This window comes from Gymnodraco acuticeps, unplaced genomic scaffold (genome assembly GCF_902827175.1).
Source record: "Gymnodraco acuticeps unplaced genomic scaffold, fGymAcu1.1, whole genome shotgun sequence".
In the NCBI taxonomy this organism is placed as follows: domain Eukaryota; kingdom Metazoa; phylum Chordata; class Actinopteri; order Perciformes; family Bathydraconidae; genus Gymnodraco; species Gymnodraco acuticeps.
In genome coordinates this window covers 63072-85531 of record NW_022990264.1, presented here as the reverse complement: position 1 = coordinate 85531, position 22460 = coordinate 63072, and the positions used below count along the sequence as shown (strand labels likewise).

The window sequence follows — 22460 nt, the reverse complement described above, 5'->3', positions numbered from 1 at the left end:
CCCAGATTGTTTCCTGCAGACGGGTTCACAGGAGCATGTTCAGAGCGTGCACTTTTCTCATTACATCCTACCTTTTTGATGCTTTCAACAACACACAGACTGCACCTTGTTATTCTGCCGGTACTACAAACAAATCTCCTGAACAACAGAAATTGGGCCCGTTGATGTGAGGGCACGAAGAATGAGTGTTGGTGCCTCGTGCATTATTCAGCTCCATGCACCGCTCTCTGGTATCCTTTGAACAAGCAGCGTTTTGTTTACATTAGACTCCAGAAAAGAGTCTCATAGCATCAAATAGGGGTCAATGAAGAGACTGGAGGCCGGTCCAGAGACTAGGGGTCAATGCAGAGACTAGAGGCTGGTCCAGAGACTAGGGGCCGGTCCAGAGACTAGGGGCAGGTCCAGAGACTATGGGCAGGTCCAGAGACTAGAGGCAGGTCCAGAGACTAGGGGCCGGTCCAGAGACTAGAGGCCGGTCCAGAGACTAGAGGCCGGTCCAGAGACTAGAGGCCGGTCCAGAGACTAGGGGCCGGTCCAGAGACTAGGGGCCGTTCCAGAGACTAGAGGCAGGTCCAGAGACTAGGGGCAGGTCCAGAGACTAGGGGCCGGTCCAGAGACTAGAGGCAGGTCCAGAGACTAGGGGCAGGTCCAGAGACTTGAGGCCGGTCCAGAGACTAGGGGCCGGTCCAGAGACTAGGGGCCGGTCCAGAGACTAGGGGCCGGTCCAGACACTAGAGGCCGGTCCAGAGACTAGGGGCCGGTCCAGAGACTAGAGGCCGGTCCAGAGACTAGGGGTCGGTCCAGAGACTAGGGGTCAATGAAGAGACTGGAGGCCGGTCCAGAGACTAGGGGTCAATGCAGAGACTAGAGGCCGGTCCAGAGACTGGGGGCCGGTCCAGAGACTAGGGGCCGGTCCAGACACTAGAGGCAGGTCCAGAGACTAGGGGCCGGTCCAGAGACTAGAGGCCGGTCCAGAGACTAGAGACCGGTCCAGAGACTAGAGGCCGGTCCAGAGACTAGGGGCAGGTCCAGAGACTAGGGGCCGGTCCAGAGACTAGAGGCAGGTCCAGAGACTAGGGGCAGGTCCAGAGACTAGGGGCCGTTCCAGAGACTAGAGGCCGGTCCAGAGACTAGGGGTCAATGCAGAGAATAGAGACCGGTCCAGAGACTAGAGACCGGTCCAGAGACTAGAGGCCGGTCCAGAGACTAGAGGTCAATGCAGAGACTAGAGGCCGGTCCAGAGACTAGGGGTCAATGCAGAGACTAGAGGCCGGTCCAGAGACTAGGGGCCGGTCCAGAGACTAGAGGTCAATGCAGAGACTAGAGGCCGGTCCAGAGACTAGGGGTCAATCCAGAGACTAGAGGCCGGTCCAGAGATTAGGGGCCGGTCCAGAGACTAGAGGTCAATGCAGAGACTAGAGGCCGGTCCAGAGACTAGGGGTCAATGCAGAGACTAGAGGCAGGTCCAGAGACTAGAGGCCGGTCCAGAAACTAGAAGCCGGTCCAGAGACTAGAGGCCGGGCCAGAGACTAGAGGCCGGTCCAGAGACTAGAGGACAATCCATTTGAACTATTTATTTTTTTAATCTAGTTTTTTTAAATAGATTTGTATATTTCCACTCAGGTGGACAGAATGCATTCAGGGCTTGAACTGAAGAGATGTACATTTTGAAAAAATTATAAATAAAGATGTGCAAACTTAAAATTACATTATAATAACATAAGTATATTGATTTACGGCCCAAAAAGATATTGCAGATGAAGTATTTTCAAGAATTACCAGGGCCAGGGGCCAATTTGATGCCCCACGCACAGTTATTTGATGAGTGCTAGTGAAACCGTGCCGCGCCACCCTAATTGCGCCACATAAGCGCATAGGTGCGCCTCAGATGAGGCCCCCCTCCGCAAGGTGTGGCCCCCTCCACAAGGTGAGGCCCCACACAGTCTGCATGATCTGCCTGTAGGGAGGGACGGCCCTGGGAACAACAGCAGCAGTACCAGTATGAATTGTAGTTGAAATATAGCCAGTAATGCATGACGTCCACTGTAGTGGACAGGTGGTTAATCATGATTTCCTGCAAACATAAAATCAATACTTTGATAATTTATGAATTATATGATTCCTTAGTTGTTACTTGATGTCACCACATGTTTATACCTGCAGGGGACGCTTTCCATAAAAGGATTGGCAAGATATAGATGGGTGACTTGGTCCATGTGGCTTTCTGTTGTCCATCTTGGTTTAGAACAGTGGTTCTCAAACTTTTTCTGTCAGGCCCCCCCTTTGGAGAAAAAAAAAAGTCGGGCCCCCCCAACACAAATAGTCAGGCTCAGTGGCGGCGCCAGAGATTTATTTTGGGGGTGCTGTGGGGTAGCTTGAAGTTTATTAGAGGGTGCTCAAACATTTAGGGTTTCCCATTAATGTACCGGGCGCTACAGTGGAATATTCTACTGCAACACTCCCCACGCATACACACAGTGTACCCGCGACTGTTACAATGAAGGCTCGATAATCAGCTCACGGCATATATGTGTAAGCAGGGGTAAAGTGCTATTTTTATAGGTGGTGTGTGGACCTCACATAGGGGGGTCCGGGGGCAAGCTCCCCCGGTAAGATTTCTAAATATTGAAGTTAAAAGCATCAATCTGGTGCACTTTGAGAGCAAAATGAAGAGATCTATGGATACATCTCTCAACACCCAGATGAAACAGAATTGTAAACAGATTTACTATTTCTTTATGGCTATTTTGCAAATCACTCCCCTTTTAAACTTTATTCATTTTTTAATGTCATATAGTATTTCATACTTATTTTTAATTTATTCTCTTATTTTTTTATAACTATAATGATCATATAAACATGTGCCTCGGAAATAATTGTTTACATTAATGGTGACCAAAACATTTGAGACCCACTGAGATAACACTGAGAGAGTCCTTTAGCTCACTGAGTCTCTCAGTCTGACAGGAGAGGACTCTCCTCCACTTTGTTGTTGAAAAAACTCCTTATATCCGTTAGCGTAGCTCGCTAGCACCAGAAGCTAACATCAACGATCTCCAGTACCGGTGCGCTCTCTCTCTCTCGCACGCACACAAAATGGCTCGTTCCACACACACACACAGAGCCGAGCTTTAATGAAACACAGAGACCCAGACGTAATAGTACTGTACTGTATCATATTATTTTCGAGTCAATAATATTTCAAAATATGATTTACATTTTTTTTTTTTTAATCTTTTATTTTTTTTTTAGACATTTTTTATCCTGGTCTCTCGCGCCCCCCCTGTCATGCCTCTAAGCCCCCCTGGGGGGGCGCACCCCCCACTTTGAGAACCACTGGTTTAGAGACATGTATCATGCACTTACACTGACTTGGCACTGAGTGGCAGTGTATGGGATGATGCAATAGGGTCCTATTTAGTGGCTGATGGTGCAACTATGCAAAACAAAACAATGCATATACAAGAAAACACCTTTTGAATAGCTGTCCACTGTAGTGACTTCTGAAAGGGTTGGTGGAAAATTGAGCTGTTTTTAGATCCTTCCTTGACTTTCTCAAAGGAAACGGGCAGTCGTATCCAAATAGATTTTGGCAGACCCTTTTTAGGGTTTAAAGGGACCACATTTTCCAAGTCGAGGGACAGGAAATGTATGGTGGTATATGCATATCTTTAAAAATCCTCTGGATGAAGGACTTGGGTGGGATTTAATGGTTCTAAATTGAGCTGTTTAAAGAGCCTTGCAGCCGTTTGTCCTCTCCCTGTTTCTCCAGCCTGTTCTGAATGAGTTCCTGATTGGGGGTTCATTAAGAGGATGTGATTCTGCACTGTTGGACTCACCTGGTGTCCAAACGTTTCTCTGTCCTTGCAGTAAGAGGTCCTTCCTTACAAGTCCACAAACTGCTTCCTGGGTCTTTTTAGCTCATTGGGAATTGTCCTTTTCTGCAATTTCATCTCAATCGAAAAGCATTTGGCAGAAAAACCGCATTAAACTAACACTGCAAAGTGCCCAAAGTCCATCAATGAGTCATGTTTCTCGTTGAGTCTCCTATGTTTAGCGTGACGCCTGCTGGTGAACCGTCTGTCCTGTATTTAGAGATGTGACGTGTGATTGTGCCGGAATAAACCCTTGGTGAAGGGGAAGTGTCCACCGGTTGCAGAGAGCGTGCCAACTCCAACACATTATGTCCTCATCAGGCTAATTAACCTATCTGCAGCTCGATATCAGCTCCATCTGCAGCGTCTCCTCCGCCCACGCCCATCACAATCTGCTGCTCCTCATGCTCCATCACAGAATCATTATTAATGAGCGGGGCATGAGGATATACGGCCGGACGGAGAGGAGGCGTCTGCTGCTGAGAGGAAGAAATAATGCTGTAATGCCCCGGTGCAGCCGGTGAACACGGTGAAATACTATATTTAATGTACAGGCTACAGACACAAACCACGGACATAACAATAACACAATAGGAGACCTTCCTATCTCAGACAAAAACAGAAGAAATAAAGATACAGGCAGGAGGTCACTTCAACATCTCATAAACAAAAATGAAGAAACAAATGTTCCACATGATCTTTCTTCATGTGGAACATTTGTGTTTTTATTTCTGCATCGTTTGCACCTGTCGGCCTCCGTACCACATACATAGAAACCAAAGTTCACGAATACAGAACCTGCAGGTCCAAACACTGATTGGATCCTTGGATAACCCGTCTGAATACTATTTTAAATGAACAGTCAACATGTCGAAGTGTCCTAAGGCAAGATAGCGAACCCCAAATGACCCCCGTAGCCAGTCCACGGTGTTGAAATGTGTGTAAGTGGCTTTGGACCAAAGCCTCAGCGAGAGGATCCAAAGCTCCTCTCTGTGGGACGAAGGTGTTCTGATTCTGATGACGTTTTGAATCGTAAAAAAACATCAGCTGTTGAACCCACTGCACTCTGCATGAGCTGTTTATCTCCTTTCACCTCCTCAAACTCGTGCTGAGAGCTGGAGGACACACACACACACACACACACACACACACGCGCGCACACACACGCACACACACACACACAAATCCTTCCGTAAAGCCTCTGCTCTGAGCTACTAGCTTTGCACACCCTTACATTTCCCTTGTTATTGCTGTGAGCAGCATGTCAGCGTGCTCTTAGGTGTTGCCGTCCCGGTGAAGTCTGGGCTCAAACAGCCTGTCAGACGCCCTCCTGCTGCAGAGTGGAGGTAACCAGCGGGTAACGGCAAAAAGTAAAAGGTATGAACTATGAAATATTCATGAAGTGCAAAGCCTCACAGCCCGTTAGGCTCCGGTGTGAGGAGCATTCACCGGAGGACCCAGACATCCGTCAACCAGCTCTCCTCTGATTCTAAATCAGAGAAACTCCCTCTGAAACGCAGGGCTTTCAGCCTCTGCAGACCGTTTACTTGCACACAAACCTATAGACCACACTACAGGAGAGCACACCACAGAAGAAGAACAGGGTCTCTTTAAACTAACGTCATCTTACATTTGCAAACACCCTTGTAAACTTATATTGCCAAATAGATATGAGACGTGTGTTGAGAACATGTGGAAAACATTTCAGCACATTTTTCAAGTAGAATATAAAGAAGCAGAGTCTTTAAAGCAGAACAGCATGTATTCTGAGGCATTGCAGCATTCAAATAAAACAGTTATTGAACAACAACATCTATATAACCTCTAGAAATCTATGAGAGCCTGTCTGAAAATGAGCTGATCCGATTTTGGCCACTTTATGATGTCACAACGATGTCTTGTCTTGTGTAACCATCAGCCAATCAGCAACCAAGGTAACCCCCCTTATCACCTAAATCTCCTCCTAGAGCACCATTGAGTTCTTTGTAACCAAATGTCTCTCAGAGGGGCGTGGGGAGGGGCTCCTTATTTTCATCTAAAGTAACAGACAGAGAATCAGCACTTTGGAAACAGGGCTGAAACAGAGGGGATTATGGGTAATGCTGCAATTATCTGTTTGGTGTTTCAGCCCATCAGAGACAGGCTCTGGATATATCTGAGACCTGGGATGTATTGATGAAAGACAGTATAATAGGGGATCTTTAAACTGAGTCTACAGCTGTATCTTACGATACCGCCCTATTTTAAAATGCCTTTTGTCCTTGTGTCTTGTCTTGTTTGACTTCCGGTATTTGTCTGATTGTGTGATTGTGTGATTGTGTACACCTGTCTTCCCTCAGTCTGTCTGTGGCAGCGGGGTGGGGTTAGGGCGCCGGCTGCTGGAGTGAAGGGAGTGGCTCGGCCGGAGGCCAGACAGCTGATCGGAATCAGGTAATCAGTGCCGGAATAAAAGCATGTCGTAACCTGGTTCTGGGCTGTTTTGCAGTAGGCGGGCAACGCGCGGGCAACGTTGGAGTAGTGGATACTTTTGTTTGGAGCTAATAAACGCCATATATGTTACACGAACCTGCTCTTCCGTCCATAATTGAACCCTGTGTGAGCGGAGAGGCTCACACTGTCCTTTCCTCTCGGGCCACTGTTTGTTCCTTGGTTGTTTTTACCAGCTCTAATTGATCAAATCCCCAAATAAGAACGCCTAGGAGACTGAGAGGACTGAGACACCACACGTTCACAAACCAAATATGTAAGGGATGGCACACACACACACACACACACAGAGGAAGTCAGTCGGCGTGCGGGTGCGGTGCTAGTGGAGCCTCGCGCGCTAAGATAAGATGGTAATTTATTGATCCCAATTTGGGAAATGTTTGTGTTACAGCAGCATAAGAAGACAAGGCAATGTACAATACAATACAAATTCAAAGACTATAAATAATCAAGAAAGTAGAAAATATACATGTTGAAAAAAGTACAACTAACGCTGTAGGTAAGCCGCGTTTGTGAGAGCAGTGCATTCATCGGTGTTCGTTTTAATGCTGCCAGTTTGTTGCCTGTGAGTTGATGGGACTTCTCATGCTCCCTAAATGTTTCCCTGCCTTTCGCCAGTTCTTAAACCGTGCTTTCACAAAACTCCCATCCCTGATCTGCACTGACGAGCTTCTTTTCTATAGCAGAGCAACAGAAGAAGCACACCGCATTATAACTTTCTCTTATAGTGAAGCTTTTTAGAGACTGCTTGCACTGAAATGCTAACTCAAACATAGTAACTCAAAATAAAACGTTTGTATTGATTTGTTTAGTGAACTTTTTGGCGTTGCAGTTACAACTCTCCACCACCAGATGGGGGTGCTGCAGCCCCCTCAGCACCCCCCCTTCCCGCGTCCCTGATATACACACACTCTTAACACTCACTTTTTGCTTTGTGTAAACATCCACATAAAGTTACATGCACAGGTGGGAAGAAGTGGAGTACAAATACTTTGTTACTGTACTGAAGTACATTTTTCTGGTATCAGTACTTTACTCCACTACTTATTTTACTGACCACTTTTTACTTTGACTTCTAACATGTTGAACCCAAATACCTGTACTTTCTACTTCTTACATTTTGAACACCAATACCTGTACTTTCTACTTCTTACATTTTGAACCCAAATACCTGTACTTTCTACTTCTTACATTTTGAACACCAATACCTGTACTTTCTACTTCTTACATGTTGAACTCAAATACCTGTACTTTCTACTTCTTACATGTTGAACACAAATACCTGTACTTTCTACTTCTTACATGTTGAACACAAATACCTGTACTTTCTACTTCTTACATGTTGAACACAAATACCTGTACTTTCTACTTCTTACGTGTTGAACACAAATACCTGTACTTTCTACTTCTTACATGTTGAACACAAATACCTGTACTTTCTACTTCTTACATGTTGAACACAAATACCTGTACTTTCTACTTCTTACATGTTGAACACAAATACCTGTACTTTCTACTTCTTACATGTTGAACACAAATACCTGTACTTTCTACTTCTTACATGTTGAACACAATTACCTGTACTTTCTACTTCTTACATGTTGAACACAAATACCTGTACTTTCTACTTCTTACATGTTGAACACAAATACCTGTACTTTCTACTTCTCACATTTTGAACCCAAATACCTGTACTTTCTGCTTCTTACATGTTGAACACAAATACCTGTACTTCTTACATGTTTAACTCAAATACCTGTACTTTCTACTTCATACATGTTGACCACAAATACCTGTACTTTCTACTTCTTACATGTTGAACACAAATACCTGTACTTTCTACTTCTTACATGTTGAACACAAATACCTGTACTTTCTACTTCTTACATGTTGAACTCAAATACCTGTACTTTCTACTTCTTACATGTTGAACACAAATACCTGTACTTTCTACTTCTTACATGTTGAACACAAATACCTGTACTTTCTACTTCTTACATGTTGAACACAAATACCTGTACTTTCTACTTCTTACATGTTGAACACAAATACCTGTACTTTCTACTTCTTACATGTTGAACACTAATACCTGTACTTTCTACTTCTTACATTTTGAACACAAATACCTGTACTTTCTACTTCTTACATGTTGAACACAAATATAGTATATCAGTATGTAGTGTCTCCGGGCCCGGCGCCACGAGGGGGCAAAAGGGGGCATTTCCCCCTCAGTTGTATTCTTTGCTCCCTCACTTTGAGCATCATTCATCCATCAAAAAGTACAATAAATGTCACAATTATTAAATAACTTTAAATTATTATTTTCCCCAACACACGTTACTGTGTTTAGATCAGATATGTGGGCCGGCAGTCAAGCAACGTGTAAAAAAGCCTCAACCCCAAGTGAGCTTGTAGTCTTAATGTTAGCGCGTGTGCTTAGCTGTAAACACAGTGGGATGGGTGACCAAAACGTTTTCCGGGCAAAGTCCCCGTTTTCCGTTTTTCGTTTGCCTGTTTGTAAAAAAAACATAGAGCAAGGTGAAATCAAATGTTATATGTCAGTAAAAACAGAGTAACAGTGTTGTGCCTGTTTGTACAGTTAGCGTATTTCTTCTTCTACTACTTCTTCTTCTTTTTTCTTTAATGGCGAATCGCTTCCACTTGGAGCATATATCGCTTCTACTGTTGATTTATTAAATGTTCATATTAAATCCTTGTCCTCAGACCAGTGTTTTTGAGGAACTTGAAGATCAGCTTGTTGACTTCATTTCTTGATTTACTTTCCTATATTGACTCGAAATCCATGTCCTTGATGTTATGTTGTTCCAGTGCAGTTTTCAGAATGAGTCTTTGTCTGTTATAATCCGGGCAGCTAAAAAATACATGATGTATTGTCTCTGGTTGTTGGCAACCATCACAATCGCCATTTGGATGTTTTCCAATCAGATGCAGTGTTGAGTTTAATCCAGAGTGACCCAATGTTATCCTGCTGTTAATGCTCTGTTCTCTTCTACTACTCCCCCAAGTGCTTCCCGTTCCTACCTCCCTTTGTATCTGGTATAAATGTCTTCCTTTAGTGTTACTGTCCCATAGTTTTTGCCATTGTTGCTTGATAACAACTTTTGTAACAGATTTGACTTCTGCTCTACTGATGGTACCATAATATCAATCTGCTTTGCTTTCAAACCACATTTTGCCAGTTGATCCACTACCTCATTCCCTCTAATACCCACATGCGCTGGAACCCACACAAATTGAACAACAATTCCCAGATGAACTAACCTAAACATGATGTGTAAAATGTCATGTAAAATATCCTGACGGCATTCTGAAGAGAAGTTGTTTATACTCTCCAGAGCTGCGCTGGAGTCAGAGCAAATGACCACTCGCACTGTGTTTCCTCTACCCACTGAAGTGCTAGAGAGATAGCCATCATCTCTACTGTATATACTGCGATGTGATCACTCGTTCGCTTTCCCACTTTGACCTTTAACTCAGGAACATAAAATGCACAACTAGTTTGACCATTTTCTGGATTTTTGGATCCATCAGTAAATATGTGTATAAACTGCCCATATTGTTCATGTAGAACAGTGTTCACGTAAGCCTGCACATTGATTTGACTTTTCATTGAATGTAACCGTTTCAATAAGGATAAATCTACTACAGGTTGAGGTAGCAACCATGGTGGAACAGCTGATAACAACACCGTCAGACTAATATTCCATTCTTTAACTTTGAATTCCTTACATAATTCCTAAACACAAACACTTTCTTTTTTAATTGTGTTACTTTCCCAACTTGTTTTTCCAGTTTGTTTAGTAGGGTCTTTATGGCCCTGTAGATTTGCCCAGTAATGAACAATTAACGGTATTTCTCCAACCTCTACCTGAAGTGCCGACACTGGTGTAGATCTGACTGCCCCACAGCATATCCTTAGTGCTTGTGCCTGGACTCTGTCTCTTTGTGAAGAGAAGAGTATGCAGCTGAACCATATTAGTCCGTATTCTATGACTGATCTAATTAAGGCTGTGTATACGTTCCTCAAAGCAGCTTTATCAGCCCCCCACTTAGTGCCTGCCAAGCACCTCATAACATTTAAAACCTTTTTACATTCATCTACTACTTTATCAATGTGAGTACTCCATGTGACTCTCGTCCAGCCATATTCCCAGAAATATAAATGTCTTCACTTTCTTTAGTTCTTGTAACTTCTTCTTCTAACTCTACTTCTTCTTCTTCTTCTACTTCTAATTCAATGTACCTGCCCGCGAAATATTGGACTAAAGAAACTCGGCTAGTAGTGTCAACTAAATCCATAGTATTACAACAAAAGTGCTTTAAACGAGGTAAGTTACGAATTTATGTTCTCAATCGCTAAGTGTGGGATTGAATATAAAATTAGTTTAGATTAGATGTATTGTCCCCAGGGGGAAATTCATTTTACAGCTCTGTGAAAACAATATGACATCAACAAAAAATAAGACAGACAACTTCAGATAGCACCACACATGATGGTTACTTGTTATTATTTAGGGCTGCCTGTATGGATCAGGTTTTTGCCAAAGCGAGTCCTTTTACTAGAATAATATGTTATGTATTATATCAACCGTATTGGTACAATGAGCGACATCTAGTGACGGATTTTGGAACATTGAATTCGTTTTTCTCATGGCAGTTAGACTCTAGAGACAAACTAGGGGACTTTATTTTAATTTTTGATCTGTGTCTGTCCATTTGGTGTAGTATTTGATATTACATTTGGTTTATATATTAGTCACTTTCTTATGAAATGCCAGGTTTTAGGCCTTGATTTGAACATTCAATCCTGAAAATAAAAAATCAACCAGATTAATGTTTCTTTAATCCTGACTAGATGTAAGTAAATCTGTATAGGAAGACGAGTTAAGGGATAGAGGAGAACAGGTTATGCTATAATTACAGAGCCTGTCTATTTATAAATTGAGGAAATCAATGTTAGTCTGTTAACCAAAGTGCAGCCATCTAATAATGTACTATCTATTATTAAAGATCAGAGGAAAATAACAGAATGAGAGAGGTCAATCCGGAATCAAAATAAAGAAGCAAAGAGATTGTAGAGCAGTGAGAAGGAAAAAAGCTCGGTGTGTCAATTCATTACATTGCCAATATTTTTCGTTGTTGTGAAAAAGAAATAGCCCCCTCGGATTTTTTAACAGCCCCCTCAGTCATTTCATCCTGGAGCCGGGCCTGCATCACATGTACCTTAGCTTGATTTAAATGTATTAAATGTATAATTAAGTGATATCAAAATATAAATAACTAATGTCATGCAAACATATTAATAGTTGCTTGATTCCAGTGTTGAATTTAGCACAATTGCATACAAACGTTAAGGGATTTTAAGATTCTGAAGTATTATGCTAAAAACTCAATAACTTAGATTATTATTTATAGGTTTGCTGAATAGTTTCATGTCCGCTGACCTTAGAAACGTAAAATGCGACGGCAGTGTGCAGATTCTTTCACACACACATACGGGTATTGGGCCGAGGGTGACACCATAGATCAGGGGTGGGCAAACTTTTAGGCTCGGGGGCTACTATGAGTTTTAAAATTTGACAGGCGGGCCGGGCCAGTAGCAGATGGATGGAGAGTGTTTGTGTGAACAAATACAAATTACAAGTAAAAGCCATTACCTGAAAAAGTTAAGAAAACTTACATTTCATTTCAGTGGGAACAGTGTTGTTGGTCACCCTTTTTTGCCAGTGGATCAAAGTTTGGTGTCAGTTTGGTTGTGGCAATTCTCAGGACATATCTGAGGTGTTCATCAGTTAACTGGGATCTGTGACATGATTTGTTGATGTTCATCACGCTGAACACACGTAGGTAGAGCCAAACAACACCAGCATCCTCTGTGCCATCCTCCTAATGTTTGGAAACTTGGCTTCGCTTAGTGAAGCATAAAACTCCTCCAGTTTGAGGGAGTTGAACTTCTCCTTTAAGACGGAGTCACATTGAAGATCAATCAGTTCCAATTGCAACTGTTTCACAGTCTTGTGACAGGGGACATGAAACCAGCTGAAGTGACTTTTCGATTTTTTTTAGCTCTGGAAAATCGTCAGCTTTCCCGATTAACTCCAAAAATGAGCTAATCTCCCCTTTAAGGTCCCACACTCGTCGACATACTTTCCCCAAATGTAACCAGCGGACATGAGAATGATAAAGCAAGTCCTGGTGATCAGCATCCGTTTCAAGGAACTTAATAAATTGACGATGCTGAAGTTCCCTCGCTCGTATACAGTTAACGAGTTTTATGACTGGCTCCACAACATGATCAAGTTGCAATACAGATTTACACAGGGCTTCCTGATGGATTATGCAGTGCAGGAAAATGGCATCCAGCTCAGGATTTTCCTCTTTCACCTTATCCTGGATTCTTTTCAGCAGCCCGACTTTTTTTCCTGTTAAGTTTGGCGATCCATCTGTGGTGACATTGGCAAGTTTACTCCAAGGTAGCTTCAGCCTCTCGATGACATACAGTTCTTAAGACCCAAACTGCGTTTTACGTCGCTGATTTTCTCCGCAACACCGCTCACAACATCAATAGAGGACTTCGTCGGGTAGTTTTTAATCATACAAAACCAGATTAAATAAAATAACTACTTCTCCAGCCTTATACCTTTCTCCAGAGTGCCATGGTGCATTGTTTATTAATGTGTTTCAGTGGCATTACCGCCCGCTGGAGCGCGGCTCGTCCACCGGAGATTATTCTCCCGTTAACTCACAGCAGCGGCCGCTGGAAAGTATTCACTGTCCGACTGTCACACAAGCAGCTGAGAAATATTCCCCATCCCCATCAGTGAATGTGTGTCAGTCTGAAATGATGCTGTTTGGCATCACAACGCTGTTTCTCTGGCATTCTACAGGTGATGTTAGCATAGCAACCCAAGCTAATCAGACTATATTGACTACTTGTTATCATATTGTGGCATAAATCGGCACATTTTACCGGCGTAGTTTTCGTTATGATTTTACTTGTGATGGCCACATGTAGCCCATGTATTGATTCCATCCGATAGCTGCAATAATACAAAACAGGAAAACATCTGCCTCTTCACAATTGTCAATAACGGTGAACGGATGGTCATTAAAGTAAGGAAAATAAACAGAATCACACTAAGCTGGTTAGTGTTGCCTGACTTTATATAAGTGTTTTTTATAAGTGTGTGGTCGCGTTTTAGTCGCTTTGCTCAGCGCTACTTGTTACAACTTGTATTCGCTGTTCTCGCCATGATTGCTCAGGTTAATCTCAATTTCCTCCATTGTAAGGGTGACGTGTACGGTTTTTAGATCCTGCCGGGTTGCCGAGTGGTCAATTGCGCCATCTAGTGGAATAAACTGAAATTACGGGGTTGCAGGAAAAAGGCAAAATTAATGCGGTCATTACTATAATTTGGACAATTTTGTACCAATATTCGGCGGGCCAGATTAAAAAGTCCAACGGGCCGTATGTGGCCCGCGGGCCTTAGTTTGCCCATGCGTGCCATAGATCATGTGTCAGTATACACCACAGAGTTGTTGGCATTGGTGTTGTCATTGAAATGGATAGAGGAGAAAGAAATACATAATAGTATAATTGCATCTGACAGCTTTTCAGCATTATCAAGTATACGATCAGGCAGATCTTCATCTAGAATGGACATAATAAAAGAAATATTTCTAATTTATATCAAATGCAAAACAAAGGCATAGCAACTCGTTTCATCTGGGTTCCTGCTCATGTTGGTGTGGAGGGAAATGAACAGGTGGATATTCTGGCCAAACAAACACTCAGAAGTATGAACATAGACATAGAAGTTCCACTCAGCAAAGCGGAGGTTCAAACATTCATTCAGAAATATGCACAAACAACATGGCAAGATCATTGGGACCTTAGTGATACAGGAAGACATCTTTATAACATTCAAAGGTATGTGGGGGATGGAAGGAAGGTGGGGTTTAAAAGAAGGGAGGAAAATGTCATTTCTCGGATGAGAATAGGTCATACAGGTCTCAATCATACATTAAGTATAATACAGGTCTCAATCATACATTAAGTATAATACAGGTCTCAATCATACATTACGTATAATACAGGTCTCAATCATACTTTAAGTATAATACAGGTCTCAATCATACATTAAGTATAATACAGGTCTCAATCATACATTAAGTATAATACAGGTCTCAATCATACATTAAGTATAATACAGGTCTCAATCATACATTAAGTATAATACAGGTCTCAATCATACTTTAAGTATAAAACAGGTCTCAATCATACATTAAGTATAATACAGGTCTCAATCATACTTTAAGTATAATACAGGTCTCAATCATACATTAAGTATAATACAGGTCTCAATCATACATTAAGTATAATACAGGTCTCAATCATACATTAAGTATAATACAGGTCTCAATCATACATTAAATATAATACAGGTCTCAATCATACATTAAGTATAATACAGGTCTCAATCATACATTAAGTATAATACAGGTCTCAATCATACATTAAGTATAATACAGGTCTCAATCATATAAGTATAATACACGTCTCAATCATACATTAAGTATAATACAGGTCTCAATCATACATTAAGTATAATACAGGTCTCAATCATATAAGTATAATACAGGTCTCAATCATACATTAAGTATAATACAGGTCTCAATCATACATTAAGTATAATACAGGTCTCAATCATACATTAAGTATAATACAGGTCTCAATCATACTTTAAGTATAATACAGGTCTCAATCATACTTTAAGTATAATACAGGTCTCAATCATACTTTAAGTATAATACAGGTCTCAATCATATAAGTATAATACAGGTCTCAATCATACATTAAGTATAATACAGGTCTCAATCATACATTAAGTATAATACAGGTCTCAATCATACATTAAGTATAATACAGGTCTCAATCATACATTAAGTATAATACAGGTCTCAATCATACTTTAAGTATAATACAGGTCTCAATCATACATTAAGTATAATACAGGTCTCAATCATACTTTAAGTATAATACAGGTCTCAATCATACATTAAGTATAATACAGGTCTCAATCATACATTAAGTATAAATTATACTTAATGTATGATTGAGACCTGTATTATACTTAATGTATGATTGAGATCTGTATTATACTGTATAATACAGATCTCAATCATACATTAAGTATAATACAGGTCTCAATCATACTTTAAGTATAATACAGGTCTCAATCATACTTTAAGTATAATACAGGTCTCAATCATACATTAAGTATAATACAGGTCTCAATCATACATTAAGTATAATACAGGTCTCAATCATACATTAAGTATAATACAGGTCTCAATCATACATTAAGTATAATACAGGTCTCAATCATACATTAAGTATAATACAGGTCTCAATCATACATTAAGTATAATACAGGTCTCAATCATACATTAAGTATAATACAGGTCTCAATCATACTTTAAGTATAATAGGAAAGCATCCAACCGGAAAGTGTACACACTGCAGCCAGCCAGAAACTGTTGAGCATGTTTTACTGCTTTGCAGGAAATATAGTACTCAGAGAAATGTGCTTTTCCAGACACTCAAGAAAGCAACATTCCATGACTTGTCGCTATCAGGGCTGTTAGGGAAAAAAATCAGGCAATATATATTGTGAGATTATTACGTTTCTAAGAGAAATTGATACATTTAAAAATAATCTAGAGTTTTGGTTCTTTTTTTTGTTTGTTTTGTTTATTGTTTTCTGCATAGTCTCTTGTTCACACTCCAGTCCAGTTGGTGGCGGTAATGCACCTAAAAGTTGGTTTGTCAACCGCCAATAAACACTGAAGAAGAAGAAGAAGAAGAAGAAGAAGAAGACGAAGACGAAGAAGACGAAGACACCGTACTTCCGGTATCCGCCATTTTACGTGAGGTGCAAGCAGGCAGAGGGTTTAGCCGTGTTACTTACTTGTTAGATACAATACTTTGAAGATGGTGAAGTGGTGTAGTGCTGGGACTTGTAGAAATCATCATTCGATGATACGTAGTAATGGAAAATCCAAGTTTTCTTTCTTCAAGTTCCCCAGTCACGAAACACAGCCAGGACGGAGGGCCCAGTGGGCGAGAGCTTGCGCTCGCGTCGATGCCATCACTCACAAGCCGTGGAAACCCAAGGACACCGTGCAATATGTGTACATCTGCTCGGCACACTTCATTTCTGGTGAGTTGAAGTTGTATTTCAGAACAACTACTATGTTTATGATTAATCTGATGTCCGCCCCTAGCCCGGACTGGACCAAACTACTGTTTACCTTCCTCTACAGCAGAATCATAGCATGGTAGCATAGCATCATGGTTGGTCTAGTCAGCCCCAACATGGTAGTTCCTATCTACCAATGACAATGTACATACTCCCTGCTACTTGTCCATCTTTCACAGAGTAAACTGAGCCACACATCAGCTATGACAAGTCATTAATGTGTGAATGTGGAGCTAAAGCGATGTCCAGACATTAACCAGTTCAAGAGGAAATACAGAGACATTATTTTCTCGAGGTACAGGGATAGGGAAGGTGTTTGACTGTGTTTATGTGTGAGTATGTAGGTGTGCATATGTATGTGTACATATATATATATATATATATATATATATGTCAGTGTATGTGTATATGTATATCAATCAACAGGTAAAGCAGATAAATAATGATAATGACAAGAATAATGAATAATAATGATAATTATTGCAGATAATAGATTATAAATAAATCATTTAGGGACAAGGGGGTGAGATTAAATAAGTTATACTTCTTCTCACTCCTTTTCGAACACTAGACATGGCACTGTTTATGTTGCAAATGCTGTTGTTGTAAATGTAATTTGTTGTTTTGTTTTAATTTCTCTTGCATGACTATGCACTACAACATTTGTTCTGTTTTGTAAATTATTTATTTTACTTGTTCTAAATAAATGTATCAATCAATCAATTATAATACTTGAGTTAGCTGTCGGGATACTAGGATCAGGGAATGTGTACCACCTCATTGATGACATCAGGGAGGTGATATATCTGTATATATCACCTCCCTGATGTCACTTATCTTACTTTAGACTAGAGGAGGCACACTGATATGCATGACTCCAAGTTCTCTTATCTGTTTTTCAGGGCAGCCTTCCAAGGAGCCCGGCCATCCAGATTACATCCCGACCAAATTTGCTACGCCTGGGAAACTACCAACAGCTGACAAGTGCCAGAAACTGAGAAGGTTTGCGAAAATTCATGTATATACTGATGATATGCCTGGCCTAAATCGAACACTGTAATACTGTTGTGATAGATGTGAAGTACAATTTTACAATAACATACCAGCTGTGGGTAGGTGTTAGTTATCACCCCTGGTAGGGCTGTGCAATTAATTGTATTTTAATATAAATGATATATATAAACTAGGGCTGTCAAACGATTACAATTTTTAATCAGATTAATCACAGTTTAAAAATGAATTAATCAGATTAATCACCATTCGAACTATGTCCAAAATATGCCATTTCTTTATGTATATTGTTGTGGGAATGGAAAGATAAATGAAAGAAGGCGGATATATCCATTTCACATATAGTATGTATGTTTATTATAAAAAAATGTCTGTGTGTCAAAATGAAAGACAGCCCACACACCTATCAATCATCAAACCGTGGGGTCTTATTTCATTACGTGTTGATTTCTATCAACGGGGGAGTACTTCAGGAAAGTCGACGGGGGGGGGCTAGTGGAGTACTTCGTGACCACAGAGTGTGAACGTTGTGATCAGCTGTTTTAGTGCAGTTCTCCAGTGAAGGGGGGGAGTCTCCCTCCGCAGCCGGTTGGCGTAGTTTTGGCACAGTTCCGTTGTACAGACCGACGTTAACAGCAGCCCTGTCTGTGCACACGGAGACCGACTCTGTCGTCCGGTGATCTAACCGCCTTCTGGAAAAGCTTCACAAGTACGTCGGTACGCAAATGCGCTTTGTGACACAAGTGACGGTAAGCATTTCAGATTGTTGCCACGCATGCGTACCTGCGTACCAGTTATGTACACCTACTATGCCGTGTTATGCATGCCCTCCAAAAGGAAATTATATAGTTTCCAAACCGTACTTTGCCGTACAGATCAATACATGTCTGGGAGGTTTTGCTTCACGCTGTGCGCGCTCCCGCGAGGTGCATGCACGCACGGCATAACACCTCCCCCCCCCCCCCCCCCCCCCCTGTTGACAGTTCACGAGCGTGCTCTCTCTCTCTGTTCAGACCCGACGGGTAATAAGGGATTATGACGGATATTTTACGATCCTGTCTGTAAAAATGACGGACAGCGACAAAGTCTAACGCCACGTCAGTGGGACGGAGAGATATGCTTTGGCCATGGGTGACAGCAGTGGGTCAAACTGTGCATTGTCTCCCCACCACTTCAAAAACAATACAGTTGTTGCCAAGAAGGTGAGGCTTATTGACAGAGATATAAATATACTGTTGGTACTTGTCAATGTCTCTAGGTGTGTACATGTAGCACTGTAAATACGATGTCCTTTTGTGTTCTGTTGTTTTATGTTCATGTTGTAACCTACTTGCTGCCATGTTGGACAGGTCTCTCTTGAAAAAGAGATCGATGATCTCAATGGGACCACCTGGTTAAATAAAGGTTTTTAAAACAAAATAAAAAAGTGTTTAAAAAAAAAGTCACGGTAGATTTTGTCAGTCTCATGACGGTATTGGGATGTTTATTTACCGCGATATTCGGTATATCGTTACATCCCTAGCCCTAACCCCTGGTATATGTAATGTTTGTGTGTATTAGGTTCTCCAATGCTATGTCTCGTCATGGCAAGAAGATGCTTGGCAAAGAAAATGGGCCCTCAACAAAGAAGTGCAGAGTGGCCTTCGAACCTCCACAGCATCAACCTACTCCTGATTCGCCTCAACCGTCGACCAGTTCAGTGTCTCCACCTTCCGTGTCTCAACAGATGCTCTTTGATGAGATCTCTGCACTCAGGGCGGAAAGAGATGCTGCTCTTGCTGAGAGGGACCATGCTAGGGCCAGCCTCAACTCTATCCGGCTGTCTTCTAACACTGTTGCTGAAAACAATGAGAAGTGTGAGTATTACACCGGACTAACTTGGCCCATTTTTCTATCCACTTTTCAATTCTTGCTAGTTTCGGTGACATGCAAAGGTACCCCATCCATCCCCTACATTGATCAGTTTTTTTATATGATAGTTAAGTTGAAACATGGCATGAAGTTTGAGTATTTGGCAGACCAGGTAGGCATCCCTCAGAGCACGCTCATAGATCATTTTTGGAAGTGGATGGATGTAGCCTTTGTGAAACTGAAGCATGTTGTTAGTTGGCCAGAGAGGGAGCGCATATTTTCTAATATGCCACCTGCATTCAAGGCTCTGTACTAGTGTTGTCACGATACCAACATTTTGGTTTCGATACCGATACCAAGTCAAGAATTGCGATTCCGATTCTTTTTCGATACTTTTCTTAAATGTAATTATTGTGCTTTATTTCACACCAGAACCATAACACAAACTTTTAAACAATGAGAACAATAAACAAAATAAATGACAATAATTCGTATTAAATCAAATTAAGCATCATCTCAAACAACTTTTTTATTTTATAAAATATAATTTTTTAAATATTGTATTAACATGTAATAGTACAGTAATATAAATAATTGACACAATGTATATTGCAGATGTTAGCCACATTGGTAAGTTAACTAAAAAGATAGCCATATTAGACAATTATCATTGCCATTAATTGCCACGTCAAACTACGAAAACGTTCGTTTGTCACAAAATAAATTACACTTGTTTGACTTAGATTTGAGGGCATGGGCTTGAGCATGATGTAATTATGTTCTCTATCACATTCGCTAACCTGTCTTTCTTTAAATTCATTAAACTGGATGCCGGTCGGCGGGTGCTTAGTCAAATTTGATGTGTTGGCTCCCTTGGTTTGCAGGGATCTAAAACATTTCTGACAGACAGGCCTCGTGGTGTCCGTAGGCTTGCCCTCACTGTCAGAGATATAGCTCAAATACTTCCAAATTTCGCTTCTGGCGTCTTTTTTGTCAACAAGCCGAGGCGCAGCGGCAGTTGCACTCCCACTTGCAGCCATGCTTCTCGTTTTCTCACATGCTCTGGCAGCTAGAGCGTGGCCGCGTGCACGAGAGAGGGGAGAGACTTAACGTACTTGAGAGGGGCGGGACTGCAGGCACGGCTAACCCTAACCCTTTATTAATCATTCATATTAATTAATTCATTAATAATCCTTCTCGGATATAAACATTTATTTCGGGCAACTCCAAACATGGCAGAATTGGACATACTACACATACTACATGTTAGTATACATTAATGGCAAGATTACCACCTTTGCATACAATTGTTCACAACAATAACTGAGCCTATTGAAAACCCCATGTGCCTGCCTATACATAAATCAACATACAAATACAATGAACTACAAGTCCACACTGAGAGGGAAACGTTCACTGTCTCCTTTGTCGCTTTCTCTTGGTGTTGCTGGACTTGCAATTGTCGCAGTACCACGTTTTGGACCTAGGCTCCTTGGTAATGCCAACGCAAGCCCAGTGGAACCATTGGTGTGTGCATTTGTCATCATCACACCCTAGCATGGGTACATTATCTGCGGAGCCACACGAACAATGACCCTGCTTGTTGCCATGTTCAGTTTGCTTAGTACCCAGTTCCAACTTTCTGAACAACAGCTCAGGGCGAATATGTCCCTCCCAAAATGCTGTTAAAACAGGCACAGAAGTTAGGGTGTACTCCTTGTCAGGGAAAACTGTGCATACATGCCCCCCAGTGGGCAGCCACACAAGGAAGTAGCTTGCACCAGTCACATACATTTGATGTTGAGTTTGCGTGTAGTACTGGTGTGACTCCTTGAGCTCGAGATTCTGGTCTAGACAACTGTCTTTCTCCTTGCTCATTTCTTCTACACTCATCTCAAGAAATTTAAATGGGCACTTTATCTCCAACACGCCCATCCCATGACACCAGCATGGCATCTGGAGAGGCAGCGAGAAAAGGCTGCTCCCTTTTGATGAGGAGTCCACAGTTGTTGACTTTGAGATCACTGTGCACTGAAGAGATGGCCCCCTCAGCATACTGCTGCCTGGCAACTTGTTCATGTTCGTTCCCCCACATAATTGCAGTCGTCTTCAAGTTTGATGGCCTGTCACAACATATGGATTTGATGAGGTACTGTGACGGCTTTGTAGTGCTGGTGCGAAGAACAGAGTGGGAAACGGATGAGGTGATTCGACCAGCCCTCTGCTCGTACCACACCAAAGACTTGGACTGCAGCTTGGTGACATTACCAATATGCTCCACATCTTTGTGGTCAAGTTTCATAGTTTGTGTGGTGGCACTGTACACCTCATCAAGGGAATTGAAACCCTCCACACCTCTGTAAAGGGACCGCAGCCCTGGAGGGACTTTCTGTCAGGGTACAACAGCTTTCTTTGGGGCGAAGTTTGAAGAAGTCGAGCTGAAGAGGCTGAGCCCAACTGGCATGACTGGGTTGGAGGCAGCAAGAAGGGACACAAGGAAGTCTTCAAATCCATCAGAGGAGACGGGTTGGGGGTCTGCTCGACGAGCTTGTGCGTTGTTGGCAACCACCTTCTCTTTGGGCTTATCACTAGGGCTGTAGCGATACACTAATCTCACGATACGATACGATACACGATATTCAGCCAACGATACAATATATATCACGATATTCAGCCAACGATACGATTCTATATGATTCGATACACTTATATCATTTTCTGAAAGATTTTAAAGGGACAGTGTGATTTTGGTGACATCTTGTGAGTGACTTGGATTGAATTAATTCAACTGAAAACTGAAAGCATCAATTATACAATATATGGCTCTGACAGAGAGTCTACAGCTTGCAAATGCTGGACAAAATGAATCAAAAGATGTGGTGAGAAAATCAGTTTCATTTATTGAAACAGTGCAAACTGTAGCTTAGAAGCCTTTGAAACGTAAGTACATAAA

General features: G+C 41.7%; 1 protein-coding gene across 1 annotated transcript in view; it reads left to right on the top strand.

Annotated features, from left to right (window-relative positions):
• LOC117549100 overlaps window positions 1–21870 on the top strand; it is a 54502-nt gene extending 32632 nt beyond the window's left edge. Inside the window, exons 5-7 of the mRNA XM_034220702.1 lie at window positions 17548–17647; window positions 19217–19512; window positions 21611–21870. Of these exons, the coding sequence (XP_034076593.1) occupies window positions 17548–17647; window positions 19217–19512; window positions 21611–21870 (656 nt within the window). The remainder of the gene's footprint in view (window positions 1–17547; window positions 17648–19216; window positions 19513–21610) is intronic.
• Window positions 21871–22460: the final 590 nt, after the last annotated feature.